Genomic DNA, 20,882 nt, shown 5'->3' with positions numbered 1-20,882 from the left:
CCCAAAGTGCTGGAATTATAGGTATGAGCCACCGCACCTGGCCTTGTTGAGCACTATTCTACAATGATGCTTCAGTCCTGTTGGCTGATGTTGCTGTCCTGTTCTTCTATATCTGCTAGTAATCACATGGCTAGTAATTCTATCAATTGCTAAGAGGGAAGTGATGAATTTTCCAACTACAATTAAAAATGTGCTTTTCTCTTTTTAGCTCAATCAGTTTTGTTTGGTGTACTTTGAGGTTTGCTAGAGACACATTTAGGATCATTGCATTTTTGTTGGATTGATCCTTTTATCATTATATAATGTTCTTTTTGTCTAATAATTTTCTTTGCTCTGGAGTCTACTGTATTTTGTTTTGATTAATGTTTGCACAGTTTATCTTTTTATATACTTTATCAACCTATGTTGTTCACTATGAGTTTCCTAAGAAAACATTTTTAGGATGGGTGGAGTAAGATGGTGGAATAGAGAACGCCACTGATCATACCCACTCCCCCGCAGGAAGACTAAGATTGGCAACTATCTACACAAAAGAAGCAGTTTCACAGGAACTAAAAGTCAGGTGAGCACTTACAGAGCATGGTTTACACTTCATATGGCTGAAAGAGAACAGTTTGGAAGTTCCTGAAAAAACTAAAAATAGAGCTATCATATGATCCAGCAATCCCACTCCTAGATATATACCCAAAAGAAAAGAAATCAGAACATCAATGAGATATCTCTGCTCCCACGTTTACTGCAGCACTGTTCACAAGAGCTAAGATTTGGAATCAACCCAAGTGTCCATTCACAGATAAATAGATAAAGAAAATGTGGTACATATACACAATGGAGTACCATTCAGCCATAAAAAAGAATGAGAGTTCCTGTCATATGCAACAACCTAGATGGAAATGGAGGCACAGAATGTTAAATTTTGCATGTTCTCACTTATCTGTGAAAGCTAAAAATTAAAACAACTGAACTCATGAAGATGAAGTAGAAAGTAAAAGGATGGTTACCAGAGACTGGGAAAGGTGGTGGGGTGGGGTTGGGGGAAGGTGAGGATGGTTAAAGGGTACAAAAAAATAGTTAGAAAGAATGAATAAGACCTAATATTTGCTAGCACAACAGGATGACTACAGTCAAAAATAATTTAATTGTACATTTCAAAGTGACTAAAAGAGTGTAACTGGATTGTTTATAACACAAAAGATAAATACTTGTGGGAATAGATACCCAATTTACCCTAATGTGATTATTACACATTGCGTGCCTGTATCAAAACATCTCCTGTACCCCAAAAATAAATACACCTACTATGTACTCACAAAAATTAAAAATTTTAGAATTATGTTTTATGTTTTTTCCACTCTGCCAATTTATATTTTAATTAGTGTACTTTGATCATTTACATTTAAGGTAAATATTGCTCTGTTAGGCTATTTGTTTTGTTTTCTGTTTTCCATTCATCTGTTCCTTTTTTCTTATTTTCCAATTAGTTACCTAAATATTTTTTTAGACTCTGTTTTGGTTTATTTACAGTGTTTCTAAGTGTACCACATTTTATAGTTTTCTCAGTAGTTGTTCTAGGTATTAAAATGTACATAAGTTATCACAGTCTATCAAGCATTTTACCACTTCAAGTGAAATGTACCAAGTTTCATTCCACTTAGGCCCCTTTACTCTCCTCACTTTTAAAATATAATTGTCTTAAGTGTTTCCCCTACATACAGAGCATTTTGCTGCAACCATCAAAAATGATTCTAGAAACTCATGAGAAAAATATATTTATCCCCATTTTTGCCAAACTCCAATCTTCTTTCTTTCCTACATTCCAAGCCTTCTTGTGTTATTTCCTTTCTATTTAGAGAACTTTCAGCCAATTTTTAAAGCTAGGTTTGCTAGCAACATTTTCTCTTAGCTTCCCTGTCTAATAATGCCTTTAGTTCCCCTTTATTCATGAATATGGTTTCAAAAGATACAGAATTTTTATTTGATAGTGCTTTTCTTTCAGTACTTGAGAAAATATACTACTTCCTTCCAGCCACCAGTTTCAGAAGAGAAACCCACAGTCATTCCCTGTAGGAAATGTGTTGTTTGTCTCTGGCTACTTTGAAAATTTTTTTTGTCTTTAGTTTTCAAAAATTTAATTACAGTGTGAGTTTGCCATGGACTTAATTTATGTGATGTTATTTCAGACTTGGGAATGTGTAGTTTTATATCTTTTGCTAAATTTGAGAAGGTCCAGCCATTACTTCTTCAAATACTTTAAACACTTCTTCCCCTTCCTTCTGATGTTACAAATGTTAGTTCTTTTGTTATTGCCCCATTCACTTTCCAAATACTGAAAGAATCAAACCTCATCCCATTCCCTCCTGCCTTCTGGCTTTGTCTAAGCTACCATAATCACTCATAAGCAAAACTACCACATGCCTTTAATGAGCTCTCTATGCCCTATGCCATGCCCAGTATTTTCTCTACAAAGGTGAGAAAGATCTTATAGAAATATAAATCAGATATTGCTCATCTGCTGAAAATCTACCACTAAACAGATTGTAACCAAATAAGGCTTATGATAGGCTCACCTTTGGACTCTAGCTGCCTCCCTCACCTCACCTCATGCCCTTCCTCCAATCAAGCCCTCCCTTCAGCCACTGTGACTTTTTGGCTATTCCTGAAAACCACCAAGCACATTCCTGTCCAAGGCTAGCAGCTGCTATTACCCCTGCTGAAAAGGGGCAGAATCCTCATGGCTCACACAGTCATTTCATTCAAATTTCTGCTCTAATGTTGACCACAGTAAGGTTTCCCCGACTGTTCCTTAAAGTAATCTAACTTGCTTTAATTTCTTTCATAGTCTTTAAAACCACAGAACATTTAATATATATAAACATAAATATACATAATATACTTAGAGACATAATTTTATTACTATTATTTTTTATATTTATTTACTTATTTTTGAGACAGAGTTTCACTCTGTCACCCAGGCTGGAGTGCAGTGGTGCAATCTCAGCTCACTGCAACCTCTGCCTCCCAGATTCAAGTGATTCTCCTGCCTCAGCCTCCCAAGTAGCTGGGATTACAGGCACCTGCCACCATGCCCAGCTAATTTTGTATTTTTAGTACAGATGGGGTTTCACCATGTTGGCCAGGCTGTTCTCAAACTCCTGACCTCAAGTGATCTGCTCACCTCAACCTGTGCTGCGATTACAGGTGTGAGCTATCACACCCGGCCTAAGTTTTTTCATTATCATATCCTCAGCACACAGCAAGTACTCAAAAATTATGTGCTGAGTTTAAAAATGAGTGAATAAAAAATTCTGACAACTGAATAAACACAAAACAATGGAGGTTAAGGTGGGACACTGAAAGTGCTTTGAGAAAAACAATAGTAAAGTTGAGGTGGGCAAAGACTGAACTATTGGCAGGTATAAGAATAGTAAACATTCAAAAAATGATTCAAAAAGGAGGAATTTTTTGTGAGTAGTATCTGGAGGTTTGATTTAGGAATCAGCATTCTCCATCACTTCCAGAGGTTAGGACCCCTATGGAGATGTTCTTGAAAAATGTTCCAAAGTTGCCAAACCCTGAATTAACTACTGGGAAACAACAAATCCCCTGATGTGAATCTGTGCAGTACATATTAACTCACCTGGAAAGCTCTGGCTTGGGAATTCTTCCTCCAGTCTCCATGGCTCTTCTCCTTGTTCCAGCCTGAAGATCACTTCTGGTTTGTGAACACAATACCCTGTTAACAGGAAATAATTTAGGATTTGGACCAAGCAGTCTAGACTTCAGGCCTTTGAAGCAGGAAGAAGCTTCTGGGGCTGCTTCAAGTTGTCAGTGGAACATTTTCACTGGAGAGGTGAACACAAGTATCTTCTGGTGCTCAGAGATGATCAGTCAACACTGACTCCTGAAGCCCAACCTAAGCCTAATTAATGTCATTAAACTAGACAGACTGCCTGTACGCTTCATAATCAAAATAAAGAAATGCTATTTAGAATGATACAGTGAACAGACCTTACCCACTGAGACAAGGTTGCTGTAGTTCTCCAGCATCACATCTCTATACAGAGCCCTCTGACTAGGGTCCAGGTGCTGCCACTCCTCCTGGGTGAAGCCCACAGTCACATCTTTAAACGATACTGACCCCTGGAACTTCTGCTCTACCTGAAATGTTCAGAATTAGGTGGCATGAAAAAAGAAGTATGGGCTAATCCTTACCATGATTATTATTCACAGAATATTTGTTTTGCTTTATGCTTTTAGGAAAAAAATCGTAACAGAAATATTCTGCCATTAATGCATTAAGATATTAATTCATGCAAAAAAAAATCAAATTCCCACAATGTACCTGGAACTATCATCACTGCTGGAAACACTAAGATTAATAAAAATCTTCCTGTATTCAAAGAACACACAGAGTGGTAAGAAATATATGTGGTAATGTGTTACAAGTACTAAGGTGAAAGTACAAACCCAATAGACTAACGTTAGGAGCAAAGTTAGCTCTGCTTTGAGTTTCACTGAGGAAGTACAGCTGTTGGTTGAATTATGAAGAACACTCTATTACGTTCTTCATAAGCACAGGGCCATGATACAAGCAAAGGTGAGGGCTTCCAACACACTGCAGACATCAACAAAAGGGCAGACAGCACAGGAAATGGCCTGGTGCTGTCTTAAGAACAAAAGCCAAGGAAATGGGTTATAGAGTAATTTTACACCAATGGTCTCTAAAGTATTTGATCATTTGCCATTTTCAAGAATATTACTGAGAACTACAGATTTATATTTACAAATCACACAAATAGTACATTTATTATGAATTCTAATTTAATTCTCATTTAGATTTAAAAATGTAGAAAGCCTGACATTTTCTTCATTGCAATACATATCCTGGATTCTAATCCTTTAATTCAGAGACAATAATAAGGATGTGTAGAAAATGGAAAGATTTTGGAACTATTATACTTGAAACCTCTGTGGAGTACATAGGAGAAGACACCCAATTGGATTGTTCTGGATATCCTCTAGGGCACATCTTTTAGGGATCACTGCTGTGAAAAAGGGAAAGCCAAAGATGAGATGTGAGCATATACTGCAATTACGTGACCAGGTTTTGTTTACAGAACCAATTCTATTGAGAACGGCAAAGGACAAAACAACATTTACATAAACTCCTGTAGAAGAAATCAGGATGCAAATAGGGCACGGATAATAGGAGGCAGAGAAACAAAATGTGGTCACCCATTCATTAAGAAAAAAAATGTTTCCTCTGGCTATCTCCATGAACAGATACTAGGGCCACAATGTAAACCAGGAAAGTTAGGGCAAAATAGGTTGGACGTGGTATTCTAGCAAGAAACATCCTAATTATATTAAATTTGAAGCATAGGCTGGGTGCAGTGCCTCATGCCTGTAATCTCAGCACTTTGGGAGGCCGAGGCGGGTGGATCACCTGAGGATAGAAGTTCGAGACCAGCCTGACCAAAATGGTGAAACCCCATCTCTACTAAACATACAAAAAATTAGCCAGGCATGGTGGCAGGCTCCTGTAATCCCAGCTACTCAGGAGGCTGAGACAGGAGAATCCCTTTAACCTGGGAGGCAGACATTGCAGTGAGCTGAGGTCGGCACCACTGCACTCCAGCCTGGGTAACAAGAGCAAAACTCCATCTCAAAAAAAAAAATGAAGCATAATATGAAGGTCAAGAATGAAATAAGGACTACAGAGAGAATGAAACAAGGACTACAGAGACATTTATAATATAGTGGTGTTCAAAGCCATCAAGAGAAAATCAGAAAGATGTCAGAAAACTGGGGAAAGAAAATAAGATTGGAACTGGAGGCCAAGCACAGTGGCTCACATCTGTAATCTTAGTACTTTGGGAGGTAAAGGCAGGCAGCTCACTTGAGGTCAGGAGTTCAAGACTAGCCTGGCCAACATGGAGAAACCCCATCTCTATTAAAAATAGAAAAAAATTAGCCAGGCATGGTGGTGGGTGTCTGTAATCCCAGTTCCTTGGGAGGCTGAGACAGGAGAATCACTTGAACCCAGGAGGTGGAGGTTGCAGTGAGCTAAGATTGCACCACTGCACTGCAGCCTGGGCAACTCTGTCTCAAAAAAAAGGTAAGTAATTCCTCCCAAATTTATATATAGGTTCAATTCAACCCCAAAGAAAGTCTCAGCAAGTTATTTTAAGAATACTAACAATATTTGTATGGAAATGCAAGGAACTAGGAAGAGCCAGGATTTGCTGAAGAAAAAATGTGTTAAACTGACTACTAGACACTAAGATGTTTCACCAAGTGTGGCACTGGCACAACCAACCAACAGAACATAGTCCAAAAAACACACAGACATATATGTACACATAATTGATGACAAATATCACAATGTAAAACAGTGGGGAAAGGATGGTTTTTTCAAAAATAATTCTACATTAACTGAATGAAAAACAGGAATCTGACATCTACCTCATACAAAAGTAGACACCTATTCCAATGAAAGAGAGGTAAATGTGAATGCTAAAACAATAAATATTTTAAAAGATAACAAAAGAGATTATCTTCATGACCTCGAAGTAGGTAAAGTCATCTAAAATAGTACACACCACCAACAAATAAACTTAATAAACTAATATCGGGATTGGTAAACTTTTTCTGTAAAAAATCAGACATTAAATATTTAGCCAGGCATGATGGCTCACACCTGTAATCCCAGCATTTTGGGAGGCCAAGGCAGGCGGATCACTTGAGGCCAGGAGTTTGAGACCAGCCTGGCCAAGTGAAACCCCATCTCTATTAAAATACAAAATTAGCCAGGTGTGATGGCACATGCCTGTAATTTCAGCTACTTGGGAGGCTTAACCAGGAGAATCCCTCGAGCCCTGAAGGCAGAGGCTGCGGCGAGCCAAGATTGCACCACTGCTCTCTAGCCTGGGTGACAGAGTGAGACACTCTCCAAAGAAAACAAAAAACAAAAAACAAAAAAACCACATCATCAGACATCATTATATTTGCGGCTTTGCAGGCCAAAAGGTTCCTGTCACAACTAGTCAACTCTGCCACTGAAGCCACAGATTAAATGTAAATGAGTGAATGAGCAGGGAGGTGTCAGGATTGTGAGGGGGACAAGATGGCAGCTGCAGGAGTGCTAGCAATGTTTGTTTTGACCTATGTATTCATTACTTGCGCCATGGATTTGTAATAATTCATTAAGTTCTGTATTTAAAATTTAGGGGGTTTTCTATCTATCTGCTACACATGTAGAAATAAGATTCATTAAAAATTAAAATATGTAACCTAGCACTTTGGGAGGCCGAGGCAGGCAGATCACCAGGTCAGGAGACTGAGACCAGCCTGGCCAACATGGTGAAACCCTGTCTCTGCTAAAAATTCAAAAATTAGCTGGGCGTGGTGGTGCATGCCTGTAATCCCAGCTACTTGGGAGGCTGAGGCAGGAGAATCACTTGAACCAGGGAGCTGGAGGTTGCAGTGAGCCGAGATTGAGCCACTGTGCTACAGCCTGGTGACAGTGCAAGACTCTGTATCAAAAAAAAAAAAAAAAAAAATTAAAATACACTTTAATTTATTGGCCGGGCACAGTGGCTCATGCCTGTAATCCCAGCACTCTGGGAGGCCGAGGACGGCAGATCATGAGGTCAAGATATCGAGACCATCCTGGTCAACATGGTGAAACCCCGTCTCTACTAAATCTACAAAAATTAGCCAGGTGTGGTGGTGCACGCCTGTAGTCTCAGCTACTCGAGAGGCTGAGGCAAGAGAATCACTTTAACCCAGGAGGCGGAAGTTTCAGTGAGCCATCCAGCCAGGCAACAGAGCGAGACTCTGTCTCAAAAAAATAAAAAAATTAAAATTAAAATACATTTTAACTTATTAATCAAACAGTACATCCAAAAGAAAATTGGAATCTGTGTAAAATAAAAATTAAAAAAGCAGTCTGACTCAATAGGCTGCACTCATTTCAGGCTATACCTAGAAGGTTATTCACTATGGGTCCCTATGTTATAACCAAAAAAGGTATCTGCCAGGAAGTCTTTGTGTCTTCAGAGGAGTCAGTCTGTCTGTATCCAGTGTCTTCCTTTCTGCCATGGTTGTTGGAAACATAAGAAACACAATGAAGCTCAACTTATTGACTCTAACTTGGCCCTGCTATTGATATGTTACTTTATATTTTCTGGGAAGTTCAATTTTTATCTATTACTAATTTCTCATCTTAACATATTGACTCTTGGCCAAGCACGGTGGTTCACGCTTGTAATCCCAGCACTTTGGGAGGCCGAGGCAGGCGGATTGCCTGAGCTCAGGAGTTTGTGACCAGCCAGGGCAACACGGTGAAACCCGTCTCTATTAAAATGCAAAAAATTAGCCAGACGTGGTGGCGTGCGCCTGTAGTCCCAGCTACTCGGGAGGCTGAGGCAGGAGAATTGCTTGAACCCAGGAGGCAGAGGCTGCAAGCTTGCAGTGAACGGAGATGGGGACACTGCGCTCCAGCCTGGGCGACAGAGCAAGACTCCATCTCACAAAAAAAACAAAACAAAAAAAAACAAAAACCATATTGACTCTTACAAATCTCACAAAGTCCACCGCAAAGTAAAGTAGGGAATTAATAAACGACTTACCTTGTTCATTTTGTTCTGTTCTTGGACAGACGGAGACAACTCTGAAGATACAGCTGAGTTAGAAAAAGAGGAATGGGGTCATGAAAGATTTGGCCTGCCTGGCAACTCCCGGATTCTTCTGCCCTAAGAAGCCATACACACCCACTAGGTAAAATGCTCCCTCTGGAAGAATATCAATGTCCTCTGACACTTCGGAACGGGGGCAGACATGGTGAAAGACCACCCTAACATAACTCCAACATAACCACGTAGCTCTTGGGCACAAGATTTTTCACCAGGTGAAAGTAAATATTTGCTCCCTAAGGATTTCAATCTCCCTCAGTCTTCACAAAAAATGTATAATGACAATATTGGCCAAACAAGTTAACAATACATTTAATGAAGAAACATTAACACTAAAACCATTGTAGAAAATAGGACTAAGCTATCGATTTTCCCAGTAATGTTACTTAACCTCTGGTGAGTGACTCCACAGAAAGCCATAAGCGGCAGTGCTTCAAAGAAAAAATCCGGGCTGGGCGCCGTGGCTCACGCCTGTAATCCCAGCACTTTGGGAGGCCGAGGCGGGCAGATCACAAGTTCAGGAGATCGAGACCATCCTGGCTAACACGGTGAAACCCTGACTCTACTAAAAATACAAAAAATTAGCTGGGCGTGGTGGCGGGTGCCTGCAGTCCCAGCTACTGGGGAGGCTGAGGCAGGAGAATGGCGTGAACCCAGGAGGCGGAGCTTGCAGTGAGCCGAGATCCTGCCACGGCACTCCAGCTTGGGTGACAGAGCGAGACTCTGTCTCAAAAAAAAAAAAAAAAAAGAAAAAATCAGTTTTAATTTCTTCATCTAACTTTGTTGTTATTTCACAAAAGGATGTTTTAAACTTGCTTTGATGTGTGTGGAAAAGTAGACAGTACTGGCTTAGGGGTCAGATGTGACTTTTAGTTTTCCCTAACAAACTTTGATCCTGAACAAGTCAGTAACCTTGACAAACAAGAAACGAAAAAAATATTTTTTATTCTAACAAATGAGGCAAAATTAGTTAATTCTTTTTTTTTTTTTTTTTTTTTTTGAGATGGAGTTTCGCTCTTGTTGCACAGTCTGGAGTGCAATGGTGCAATCTCGGCTACCTGCAACCTCCGCCCTCCGGGTTCAAGCAATTCTCTGCCTCAGTAGCTGGGATTACAGGCATGTACCACCACGCACGGCTACTTTTAGTATTTTTAGTAAAGACGGGGTTTCGTCATGTTGGTCAGGCTGGTCTCGAATTCCTGACCTCAGGTGATCCACCCTCTTTGGCCTCCCAAAGTGCTGGGATTACAGGAGAGAGCCACCGCGCTAGGCCAAAATTATGTAATTCTTGAAGATCCTTCCTGAGTGCAAGATCAAGTTAGGACAGAGGAACAGCAAATAACAAGATGTAGTGACGGACATGACTGGAGGGCAGTTGGGAACCTAAAGAGGATGAATGCAGAACCGGGAACGGAGTCTGTAGGGCGGGCGGGCGACTGCACCCGCCCTTCCCTAACCAGGTACCGCAGCACCCTAGCACACGCGCGCACGCTCGGCCAGAGAACTGCCCCTCCCGCAAGGCTCAGCGCTCGGACAGCGCAAGCGCACATGCCCTCCTCCGCGGCCCCTACAAACAGGGCGACGCACACGGCGTAGCCCGCTCCGTACAGAGGCTGCGCCTTTGAGGAACCGGCCTAGCGTGCTGGCAGACATGCTGCAGCCCCGCCGTCCCCGGCTTCCCTGTGAGGTCCCCGGGACTCCTCGCCACCACTTGGCACTGGCCCCCTGCCGCCCGCTCCCGGAGTCGCGCGGGGCCCCCTCTCCGTCCCTGCCCAACCCGCCGAGGCTTACCCCGCTCTCTCATCGGGGTGCATTCGCCATAAAAGAGCCGGTAGACCTTGAAATCCCAGGACCGCCTCCCACGCAAAACGTGAGACAAACAAAAGGAAAGGCGGAAACGCAGAAACGCAGAGGTAGCCAGTGGACGAGGCATGCGCAGAGCCCACGCGCAAAGCCTTGCGCTGTCGGCGCCCAACCTGGAAACTACCTTTCCCCTGAGGCTGCGAGAGCAGCCCTTCAGGATTGGCGGAGAGGTGCCCCGTTAGGCAGTGGGCGGATGCAGTCTGAGTTGGTGTGGGAACTGCCCGCAGCCCTGGCTCCCTCGGGGCGACCCAAAGGGATGTACTGCAGGGGAGGTCTGTGTGCAGCCAGTGTGCGGGTTAGACACAGACGCCTCAAAGAAAGGACAGCTGCGTGTCAGTTTCACTTTAAATGTTAGGAAGTAGCTCTCATCCATACAGTTTAAAAGACTTTGACAGCATCAGCGATTCTTTGGGAGAGGGGTTGGGGGGGATGGGGGAGGTGCCACAGGAAAGCTACTTCATCAAAATCGTTAATGCAATAGACAGAAATTGAAAAGTCAAAAAATAGACATAATCCGAAAGAAGAAAATGTCACATATGATTTCCTCTGTGACATTAAAATTGCTTGACTAAATGGAAATACATTTAGTCTATCTGTACCTTTCTTAGGAAGACAAAATTCCTAAAAGAAAATCAACAAATTTTTGTATGTATTTTTTCTCTTTGATCTTTAGTGTATTGTGCACTTTACAAAAGCATTCTCAACTTTATCCAGAGTAAGTAAAAACCTAAATGAACAGCCAGTATACGTTTTAAAAAGCTGGAAAAAATGCCTGAGAAATATCTATATCTATCTATATATATAATATTGCTCTATTCAAAGTAGTTTGGCACCTGCTCCATGGAAATAAGACACCATGATTAAGAGTATTGTTTAATTGTAGTAAATACAGCATTTCAAAACAGTGAGGGAAAGAATGGAGTATTCCAAAGAGCATGTCATTCCTAACAATTTGGAATATAGAGATATACATAGATCACACGTGATAAAATTCACATTATACAGTATTGAAACATTTAAACCACTAAACGAGTATAAATTGTGGGCCAGGCACAGTGGCCCACACCTGTAATCCCAGCACACTGGGAGGCGGAGGCAGGAGGACCACTTGATCCTTGGAGTTCAAGACCAGCCTGGGCATTATAGTGAGACCCCCATCTCTACGGAAAATTAAAAATAACAATTAGCCGGGCATGTAGGCAGGCGCCTGTGATCCCAGCTACTCAGGAGGCTGAGGTTGGACGATCACTTGAGCCCCAGGTTGCAGTAAGCCATCATGGCACCACTGCACTCCAGCCTGGGTGACAAAGTGAGACCTTGTCTCAAAAAAAAAAAAAAAAGGGATGCAATGCCAAGGACGGAAACTATAAATTTAATGTCAGTTACATTTTATAATAGAGGAAAATAAGCAGCTCCATTCCAGCAAAACTTTTTAAATCCATTATGAGAATTGAAAGAAATGCAAATATGGCTGGGCATGGCAGCTCATGCCTGTAATCCCAGCACTTTGGGAGGCTGAGGCAGGCAGATCATGAGGTCAAGAGATCGAGAACATCTTGCCCAACATGATGAAACCCCTTCTGTACTAAAAATACAAAAATTAGCTGGACGTGGTGGTGCACACCTTGTAGTCCCAGCTACTCAGGAGGCTGAGGCAGGAGAATTGCTTGAACCCGGGAGGCGGAGGTTGCTGTGAGCCAAGATCGCGATACTACACTCCAGCCTGGTGACAGAGTGAGACTGCATCTCAAAAGAGAAAAAAAAAAGAAATGCAAATATTTGAGTAAAAATATGTGAAACATTTATTGAAATTTACATTTTAAATTTATGCTTTATATACTGAAAAGTTCACTTTATTTGGTGCATAATTTTATGAGTTTTGACAAATTATAGATTTGTGTAACCACCACCACAAGCAAGATACAAAATTGTTTCACCTCTGTCAATAAAATTCCTCCATGCTACCTTTTGAAAGTCAGATTCTCTCACCAGTCTTAGCCTCTTGCAACCACTATCTAGTCTTTGGGCCTATATGTTTGCCTTTTTTAGAATATTATATAAATGGAATCATACAGTATGCAGTCTTTGAATCTGGTATCTTTTACTTAACACAATGCAATTGAGATCCTTCCATGTTGTTTTGTGTACCAATACCTGTTTGTTTTTCTTGCTGTTAGAAACAAGTGGCCGGTGCCCCAGAGAAAACCAGCACATAGGCAGAAAATTCCTCAGCAAGGCAAATTTACTTCTGCAGAAGGGTCCATCTTACACCAGTCATGATCACAAGAGAACACCGAGAGGGGTAGGGCAGGGGTTTTTATCCCTGATGCAGTTCCTAGCACGTCTGTGTCCCTTCCCCATTGGCTGGGGTTGGACCTCACGATCAAAGCTAACTTGATTGGCTAAGGGTTAAAATTGAATAGGGTCTATTAGGCGGGAAGGAAGGGGGGCTGTCCATTACTAAGCGGGAAGGCATATCCGGACTTGTCTGCGCATGGCAAAGGCAGGAAGGTTGTTTACAGAACAGGTAGCTAGGAGACAAGGAAGTACAAGGAAGTTAGTCTTAAGCAACAAACAACAGGGAACTAAAGTTTTTGAAGAGGAATTTGTCATCTCTGACATTGCTGACTCCCATTTCTTGTCATGGATTTACCAGCTTCCTTATCCATCGCCAGTCCAGGGATATGCAAGTTGTTTTCAACTGGGGGAAATCGTAAATAAATAAAATATTTTTAAGTTTAAGATTCGAAAAGATTGAAAAAAACACTAATATACACCTGTGGTATGGGCTTGGGGAAATGTTTATTCCCAGTGTATTAGGATTCTCCAGAGAAACAGAACCAATAGGAGGGAGTAAGGGAGAAACAGACATTGATGATGAGAAACTGGTTCACATGTCTATGGAGGCTAAGTCCAACAATCTGTCATTTGCAAGCTGGAAATCCAGGAATGCTGGTGGCGTAATTTTGGTATGAGTCCAAAGGCCAGAGAATCAGGGAAGCCAATGGTGTAAATCCCAGTCCAAGGACAGGAGAGGATGAGATGAAATGTCCCAACTCAACAATGAGAAAGAAAATATGGGTGAATTCCTCCTTTCTCTGCCTTGTGTTCTATCTAGGCCCTTAGTGGATTGAATGATGTCCATACACATGAGGAGGGCAATCTTCTTTACTGAGTCCACTGATTCAAATGCTAATCTAATCTGTAAACACCCTCATAGATGCACCCATAAGTAATGTTTAATCCAGACACCCTGTGACCAAGTCAAGTTTACACATAAAATTAACCATTAACCATCACAGCTATTTTTTTTTTTTTTTTTTTTTTGAGACAGAGACAGAGTTTTGCTCTTGTTGCCCAGGCTGCAGTGCAATGGCATGATCTTGGCTCACTGAAACCTCTGCGTCCCGGGTTGAAGTAAGTCTCCTGCCTCCACCTCCCGAGTAGCTGGGATTACAGGCATGTGCTACCACGCCTGGCTAATTTTTTGTATTTTTCCTGAAGACAGGGTTTCTCCATGTTGTTCATACTGGTCTCGAACTCCTGACCTCAGGTGATCCACCAGTCTCGGCCTCCCAAAGTGCTAGGATTACAGGCATGAGCCACCACACCTGGCCACAGCTATTCATTTTTATTGTGAATTTGATTAAGTCTGGAGGCTCATTTTTTCCTCTCATTTCTTCTTCTGTTTTTGTATCTTTTCCCCTTTTATATTTAGTTGACACCTAATAATTGTGTATACTTAGGGGATATAGACTGATATTTTGACATGTGTATAAAGTGTATAATGATCAAATCAGGCTAATTAGCATATCCCTCACCTCAGACACTTTTGTGTGTGTGTTGTAAACATTCAAAATCCTCTCTTCTAGCTTTTTGAAAATATACAATAAATTACAGTCAATTATATTTATCCTACAGGGCTGTGGAACACCAGAGCTCATATCTTCTATCTAGCTGTAATTTTGTATTCATATACCACCTTTCCCCATCCTGCCCTCCCCACTACCCCCTCACCCTCTAATGCCCATAATTCTACTCACTGCTTCTATGAGCCCCAATTTTTTTAACTCCCAAATATAAGTGAAAATGTGCAGTAATTATCTTTCTGTGTCTGACTTATTTCACTTAATGACATCCAGGCCCATCCATGTTGTTGCAAATGACAGGATTTCATTTTTATAGCAGAGTAATATTCCACTGTGTTTATATACCAGATTTTCTTTTTCCATTGATCTGTTGGTGGATGTTTAGGTTGATACTATATTTTGGCTATTGTGAATAGTGCTGCCATAAACACAGGAGTGCAGGTATCCCTTTGATATATGGATTTCCCTTCCTTTGGATATGTGCCCAGCAGTGTGATTGTTGGATTGTATGGTAGTTCTATTTTATTTTTTAAGAAACCTCCACACTGTTTTATATAGTGGTTGTACCAATTTACATTCCCACCAACAGTGTCTAAGAGTTCCCTTTTCTGTGTGCATCCTTACCAGCACTTATTTTTTGTATTTTTTATAGTAGACATTCTAACTAGGGTGAGATGATGCCTCATTGTGATTTTGATTGGCATTTCCCTGATGATTAGTGATGCTGGACATTTTTCATACATTTGTTATCCATTTGTATGTCTTCTTTTAAGAAATAATTATTCAGATCCTTTGCCCACATTTTAATCAGATTACTTGTTTTTGTTTTTGTTTTTTGCTGTCGAGTTGTTTGAGTTATTTGTATATTCAGGATATTAGTCCCTTTTGGATAAATAGTTTGCAAGTATTCCCTACCATTCTACAGTCTGTCTCTTCACTCTCATAATTGTTTCCTTTGCTGTGCAGCTTTTTAGTTTAATACAGTCCCAGTTGTCTCTTTTTGTTGTTGTTGTCCGTGCTTTTATTTATTTGTTTATTTATTTTGAGACAGGGTCTCACCCTGTTGGGCAGGCTGGAGTGCAGTGGTGTGATTATAGCTCACTGTAGCCTCTACCTCCTGGGCTCAAGTGATCCTCCTGCCTCGGCCTCCCGAGCAGCTGGGATTACAGGGACACACCACCATGCCTGGCTAAATTTTGTATTTGTAGTAGAGATGCAGTTTCACCATGTTGCCCAGGCTGGTCTTGAACTCCTGTGCTCAAGAATCTGCCCACCTCACTCTCACAAAGTGCTAGTGCTGGGATTACAGGTGTACGCCACTATGCCTGGCCTGTCTGTGCTTTTTATTTATTTATTTTTTGAGATGGATTCTCATTGTGTTGCCAGGATGGAGTGCATTGGCGTGAACTTGGCTCACTGCAATCTCCGCCTCCTGGGTTCAAGCAATTCTCCTGCCTCAGCCTCCCAAGTAGCTGGGATTACAGGTGTGCACCACCACACCCAGCTAATTTGTGTGTGTGTGTGTGTGTGTGTGTATTTTTAGTAGAGACGAGGTTTCACCGTGTTGTCCTCAATCTCCTGACCTCGTGATCCACCCACCTTGGCCTCCCAAAGTACTAGGAGTGAGTCACCATGCCTGGCCCTGTCTGTGCTTTCTAAGTCTTAGTAATAAAACTTTTGCCTAGAACAATGCCCTGAAGAGTTTGCTCTAGGTTTTCTTCTATTATTTTTACAGTTTTGGTCTTATGTTTAAGTCTTTATTCCATTTTGAGTTGATTTTTGTATATGGTGACAGGTAAGGATCAAGTTTTGTTCTTCTGCATATGGATATCCAGTTTTCCCAGCACAATTTATTGAACAGGGGGCCCTTTACACAATGTACATTCTTGGCATTTTAATTAAACTTTAAAGGACTTATAATATTGTAATTCCACTTATATGACTTTGTAATAATAAAATAAATTATTGTCGATATATGTGCAAGTATATTTACATCAATCAGGGTTCAAATGGTAAAAGAGAGATCACTCAAGTATTACAACTGAGAGAATTTGATGAAGATTATTTAAAGCAGGTTTTTTAATGGTAAAAATGAACACTGAGCTAACACAGGATGACAACATCAGGTAGCAGCTACCTGTCTAGGGCTGGGAAACAATGGAAAAGATTAAGGTTCTCAGAACCTAGAAACTCACAAGAGTGGCCCCAGAGAGCTAGAATTAGACAGACAGTGGAGGCAGGGGCAGTGCCAGGATCATGCTGGTACCTCAGGTATTCAGAGAAGAGCTTTGCAGAACTGGAATTCAGGTGCTGTCCAGTTGCTAACTGAACTTTCAGAAAGGCATGTTGAAACATATTCTGTTCACCTCTGAGAGCCATTACCATCCAGCTGGTGCTGCTAGCCAGAGTGGGATCAATGTGGAGAGTTCTGGGAGAGCTAAAAGAAGCTGGAGGGTGATCAAAATGTTCTGGAATTAGATAGTGGTGATGGTTGTATAACTTTGTGACTATAATTATTGAATTGCACACTTTTTTTCATTAAACAGGCATATTCATTATAATCTTATGTTCTAGTACTGATGATTTGTTTGCTAATATTAAATGTTTCTCTGTTGATTTTAGACTGCATAATTACATAACAAAGTCTTAATGGAACAATTATACGGACAACTAAAATGTAAAACTCTTACATTAAATAATTGTAAAGAAACTATCTGGGGCACCAGATACATGCCATACTTTTAAAAAAATTCTTACACTTTTGAATAAGCATCATATCTCCACATGACATCCAAAAGTGGTGAATGAGGACCTGATTATAAACATGAAAATACATTAACTAAAGTTCAAATATTCCTTATTGCCCCATATATGAATGTTAATGTATAACTTGTAAGTGCCTATTCAGTCATACATTCAAAGAACGTTTTACGTTTTTACATTAAATCCGTTGAACAATTCTCAAAGACTAAATATCACTATACTTTGTACATGAAAGAAAACTATTTGGTAGAATATAAAAATATTTAGGTTTTAGAAAGATGATGCTAAATGTATCCAAGTTATTCTACTTTCTTAAATTCAAACTCATTTTAAATAATGTTAAAACCTTTTTGGTGGTTATAGTAGCCACATTTTTTAATTTTATTATTATTATACTTTAAGTTTTAGGGTACATGTGCACAATGTGCAGGTTTGTTACATATGTATACATGTGCCATGTTGGTGTGCTGCACCCATTAACTTATCATTTAGCATTAGGTATATCTCCTAATGCTATCCCTCCCCCCTCCCCCCACCCAACAGACCCCGGTGTGTGATGTTCCCCTTCCTGTGTCCATGAGTTCTCATTGTTCAATTCCCACCTATGAGTGAGAACATGCAGTGTTTGGTTTTCTGTCGTTGCGAAAGTTCCCTGAGAATGATGGTTTCCAGTTTCATTCATGTCCGTACAAAGGACATGAACTCATCATTTTTTATGGCTGCATAGTATTCCATGGTGTATATGTGCCACATTTTCTTAATCCATCCTATTGTTGTTGGACATTTGGGTTGGTTCCAACTCTTTGCTATTGTGAATAGTGCTGCAATAAACATACGTGTGCATGTGTCTTTATAGCAGCATGATTTATAATCCTTTGGGTATATACCCAGTAATGGGATGGCTGGGTCAAATGGTATTTCTAGTTCTAGATCCCTGAGGAATCACCACACCGACTTCCACAGTGGCTGAACTAGTTTACAGTCCCACCAACAGTGTAAAAGTGTTCCTATTTCTCCACATCCTCTCCAGCACCTGTTGTTTCCTGATTTTTTAATGATAGCCATTCTAACTGGTGTGAGATGGTATCTCATTGTGGTTTTGATTTGCATTTCTCTGATGGCCAGTGATGATGAGCATTTTTTCGTGTGTTTTTTGGCTGCATAAATGTCTTCTTTTGAAAAGTGTCTGTTCATATCCTTTGCCCACTTTTTGATGGGGTTGTTTGTTTTTTTCTTGTAAATTTCTTTGAGTTCATTGTAGATTCTGGATATTAGCCCTTTGTCAGATGAGTAGGTTGTGAAAATTTTCTCCCATTCTGTATGTTGCCTGTTCACTGTGATGGTAGTTTCTTTTGCTGTGCAGAAGCTCTTTAGTTTAATTAGATCCCATTTGTCAATTTTGGCTTTTGTTGCCATTGCTTTTGGTGTTTTAGACATGAAGTCCTTGCCCACACCTATGTCCTGAATGGTATTGCCTAGGTTTTCTTCTAGGGTTTTTATGGTTTTAGCTCTAACATGTAAGTCTTTAATCCATCTTGAATTAAATTTTGTATAAGGTGTAAGGAAGGGATCCAGTTTCAGCTTTCTCCATATGGCTAGCCAGTTTTCCCAGCACCATTTGTTAAACAGGGAAGCCTTTCCCCATTGTTTTTGTCAGGTTTTTCAAAGATCAGATGGTTGTAGATATGCACCATTATTTCTTTTTTTTTCTTTTCTTTTTTCTTTTTTTTTTATTATTATACTTTAGGTTTTAGGGTACATGTGCACAATGTGCAGGTTTGTTACATATGTATCCATGTGCCATGTTGATTTCCTGCACCCATTAACTCGTCATTTAGCATTAGGTATATCTCCTAATGCTGTCCCTCCCCCCTCCCCCAACCCCACAACAGTCCCCGGAGTGTGATGTTCCCCTTCCTGTGTCCATGAGTTCTCATTGTTCAATTCCCACCTATGAGTGAGAACATGCGGTGTTTGGTTTTTTGTCCTTGCGATAGTTTACTGAGAATGATGTTTTCCAGCTTCATCCATGTCCCTACAAAGGACATGAACTCATCATTTTTTATGGCTGCATAGTATTCCATGGTGTATATGTGCCACATTTTCTTAATCCAGTCTATCGTAGTTGGACATTTGGGTTGGTTCCAAGTCTTTGCTATTGTGAATAGTGCCGCAATAAACATGTGGATATGCACCATTATTTCTAAGGGCTCTGTTCTGTTCCATTGATCTATATCTCTGCTTTGGTACCAGTACCATGCTGTTTTGTTTACTGTAGCCTTGTAGTATAGTTTGAAGTCAGGTGGCATGATGCGTCCAGCTTTGTTCTTTTGGCTTAGGATTGACTTGGCAATGCGGGCTCTTTTTTGGTTCCATATGAACTTTAAAGTAGTTTTTCCCAATTCTGTGGAGAAAGTCATTGGTAGCTTGATGTGGATGGCACTGAATCTATAAATTACCTTGGGAAGTATGGCCATTTTCACAATATTGATTCTTCCTACCCATGAGCATGGAATGTTCTTCCATTTGTTTGTATCTTCTTTTATTTCATTGAGCAGTGGTTTGTAGTTCTCCTTGAAGAGGTCCTTCACATCCCTTGTAAGTTGGATTCCTAGGTATTTTATTTTCTTTGAAGCAATTGTGAATGGGAGTTCACCATGATTTGGCTCTCTGTTTGTCTGTTATTGGTGTATAAGAATGCTTGTGATTTCTGCACATTGATGTTGTATCCTGAGACTTTCCTGAAGTTGCTTATCAGCTTAAGGAGATTTTCGGCAGAGACAACTGGGTTTTCTAGATATACAATCATGTCATCTGCAAACAAGGACAATGTGACTTTCTCTTTTCCTAATTCAAGACTCTTTATTTCCTTCTCCAGCCTAATTTCCCTGGCCAGAACATCCAACACTATGTTGAATAGGATGGTGAGAGAGGGCATCCCTGTCTTGTGCCAGTTTTCAAAGGGAATGCTTCCAGTTTTTGCCCATTCAGTATGATATTGGCTGTGGGTTTGTCATAGACAGCTCTTATTATTTTGAGATACATCCCATCAATACCTAATTTATTGAGAGTTTTTAGCATGAAGGTTGTTGAATTTTGTCAAAGGCCTTTTCTGCATCTATTGAGATAATCATGTGGTTTTTGTCTTTGGTTCTGTTTATATGCTGGATTACATTTATTGATTTGCATATGTTGAACCAGCCTTGCATCCCAGGGATGAAGCGCACTTGATTGTGGTGGATAAGCTTTTTGATGTGCTGCTGGATTTGGTTTGCCAGTATTTTATTGAGGATTTTTACATCAATGTTCATCAAGGATATTGGTCTAAAATTCTCTTTTTTGGTTGTGTCCCTGCCAGGCTTTGGTATCAGGACGATGCTGGCCTCAAAAAATGAGTTAGGGAGGATTCCCTCTTTTTCTATCGATTGGAATAGTTTCAGAAGGAATGGTACCAGTTCCTCCTTGTACCTCTGGTAGAATTCAGCTGTGAATCCATCTGGTCCTGGACTTTTTTTGTTTGGTAAGCTATTGATTATTGCCACAATTTCAGAGCCTTTTATTGGTCTATTCAGAGATTCAACTTCTTCCTGGTTTAGTCTTGGGAGGGTGTATGTGTCGAGGAATTTATCCATTTCTTCTAGATTTTCTAGTTTATTTGCATAGAGGTGTTTGTAGTATTCTCTGATGGTAG

At 40.5% G+C, this 20,882-nt stretch overlaps 1 protein-coding gene across 2 annotated transcripts in view; it reads right to left on the bottom strand.

The window, feature by feature from the left end:
- Window positions 1-10,632, bottom strand: part of LOC100596514 (zinc finger protein 33B) — a 46,346-nt gene extending 35,714 nt beyond the window's left edge. For both annotated transcript variants that reach the window (XM_003282112.4, XM_012503881.2), the window contains exons 1-4: window positions 10,488-10,632; window positions 8,634-8,686; window positions 4,014-4,158; window positions 3,638-3,733 (exon numbers count right to left, since the gene is read on the bottom strand). In XM_003282112.4, coding sequence (XP_003282160.3) covers window positions 3,638-3,733; window positions 4,014-4,158; window positions 8,634-8,686; window positions 10,488-10,629 — 436 coding nt within the window. In that variant the 5' untranslated portion in view covers window positions 10,630-10,632. The remainder of the gene's footprint in view (window positions 1-3,637; window positions 3,734-4,013; window positions 4,159-8,633; window positions 8,687-10,487) is intronic.
- Window positions 10,633-20,882: the final 10,250 nt, after the last annotated feature.

This window comes from Nomascus leucogenys, chromosome 18 (assembly GCF_006542625.1).
Source record: "Nomascus leucogenys isolate Asia chromosome 18, Asia_NLE_v1, whole genome shotgun sequence".
Classification (NCBI taxonomy): Eukaryota; Metazoa; Chordata; class Mammalia; order Primates; family Hylobatidae; genus Nomascus; species Nomascus leucogenys.
Note: the sequence above shows the minus strand (reverse complement) of the source record. Positions and strands in the feature narration are given on the sequence as shown.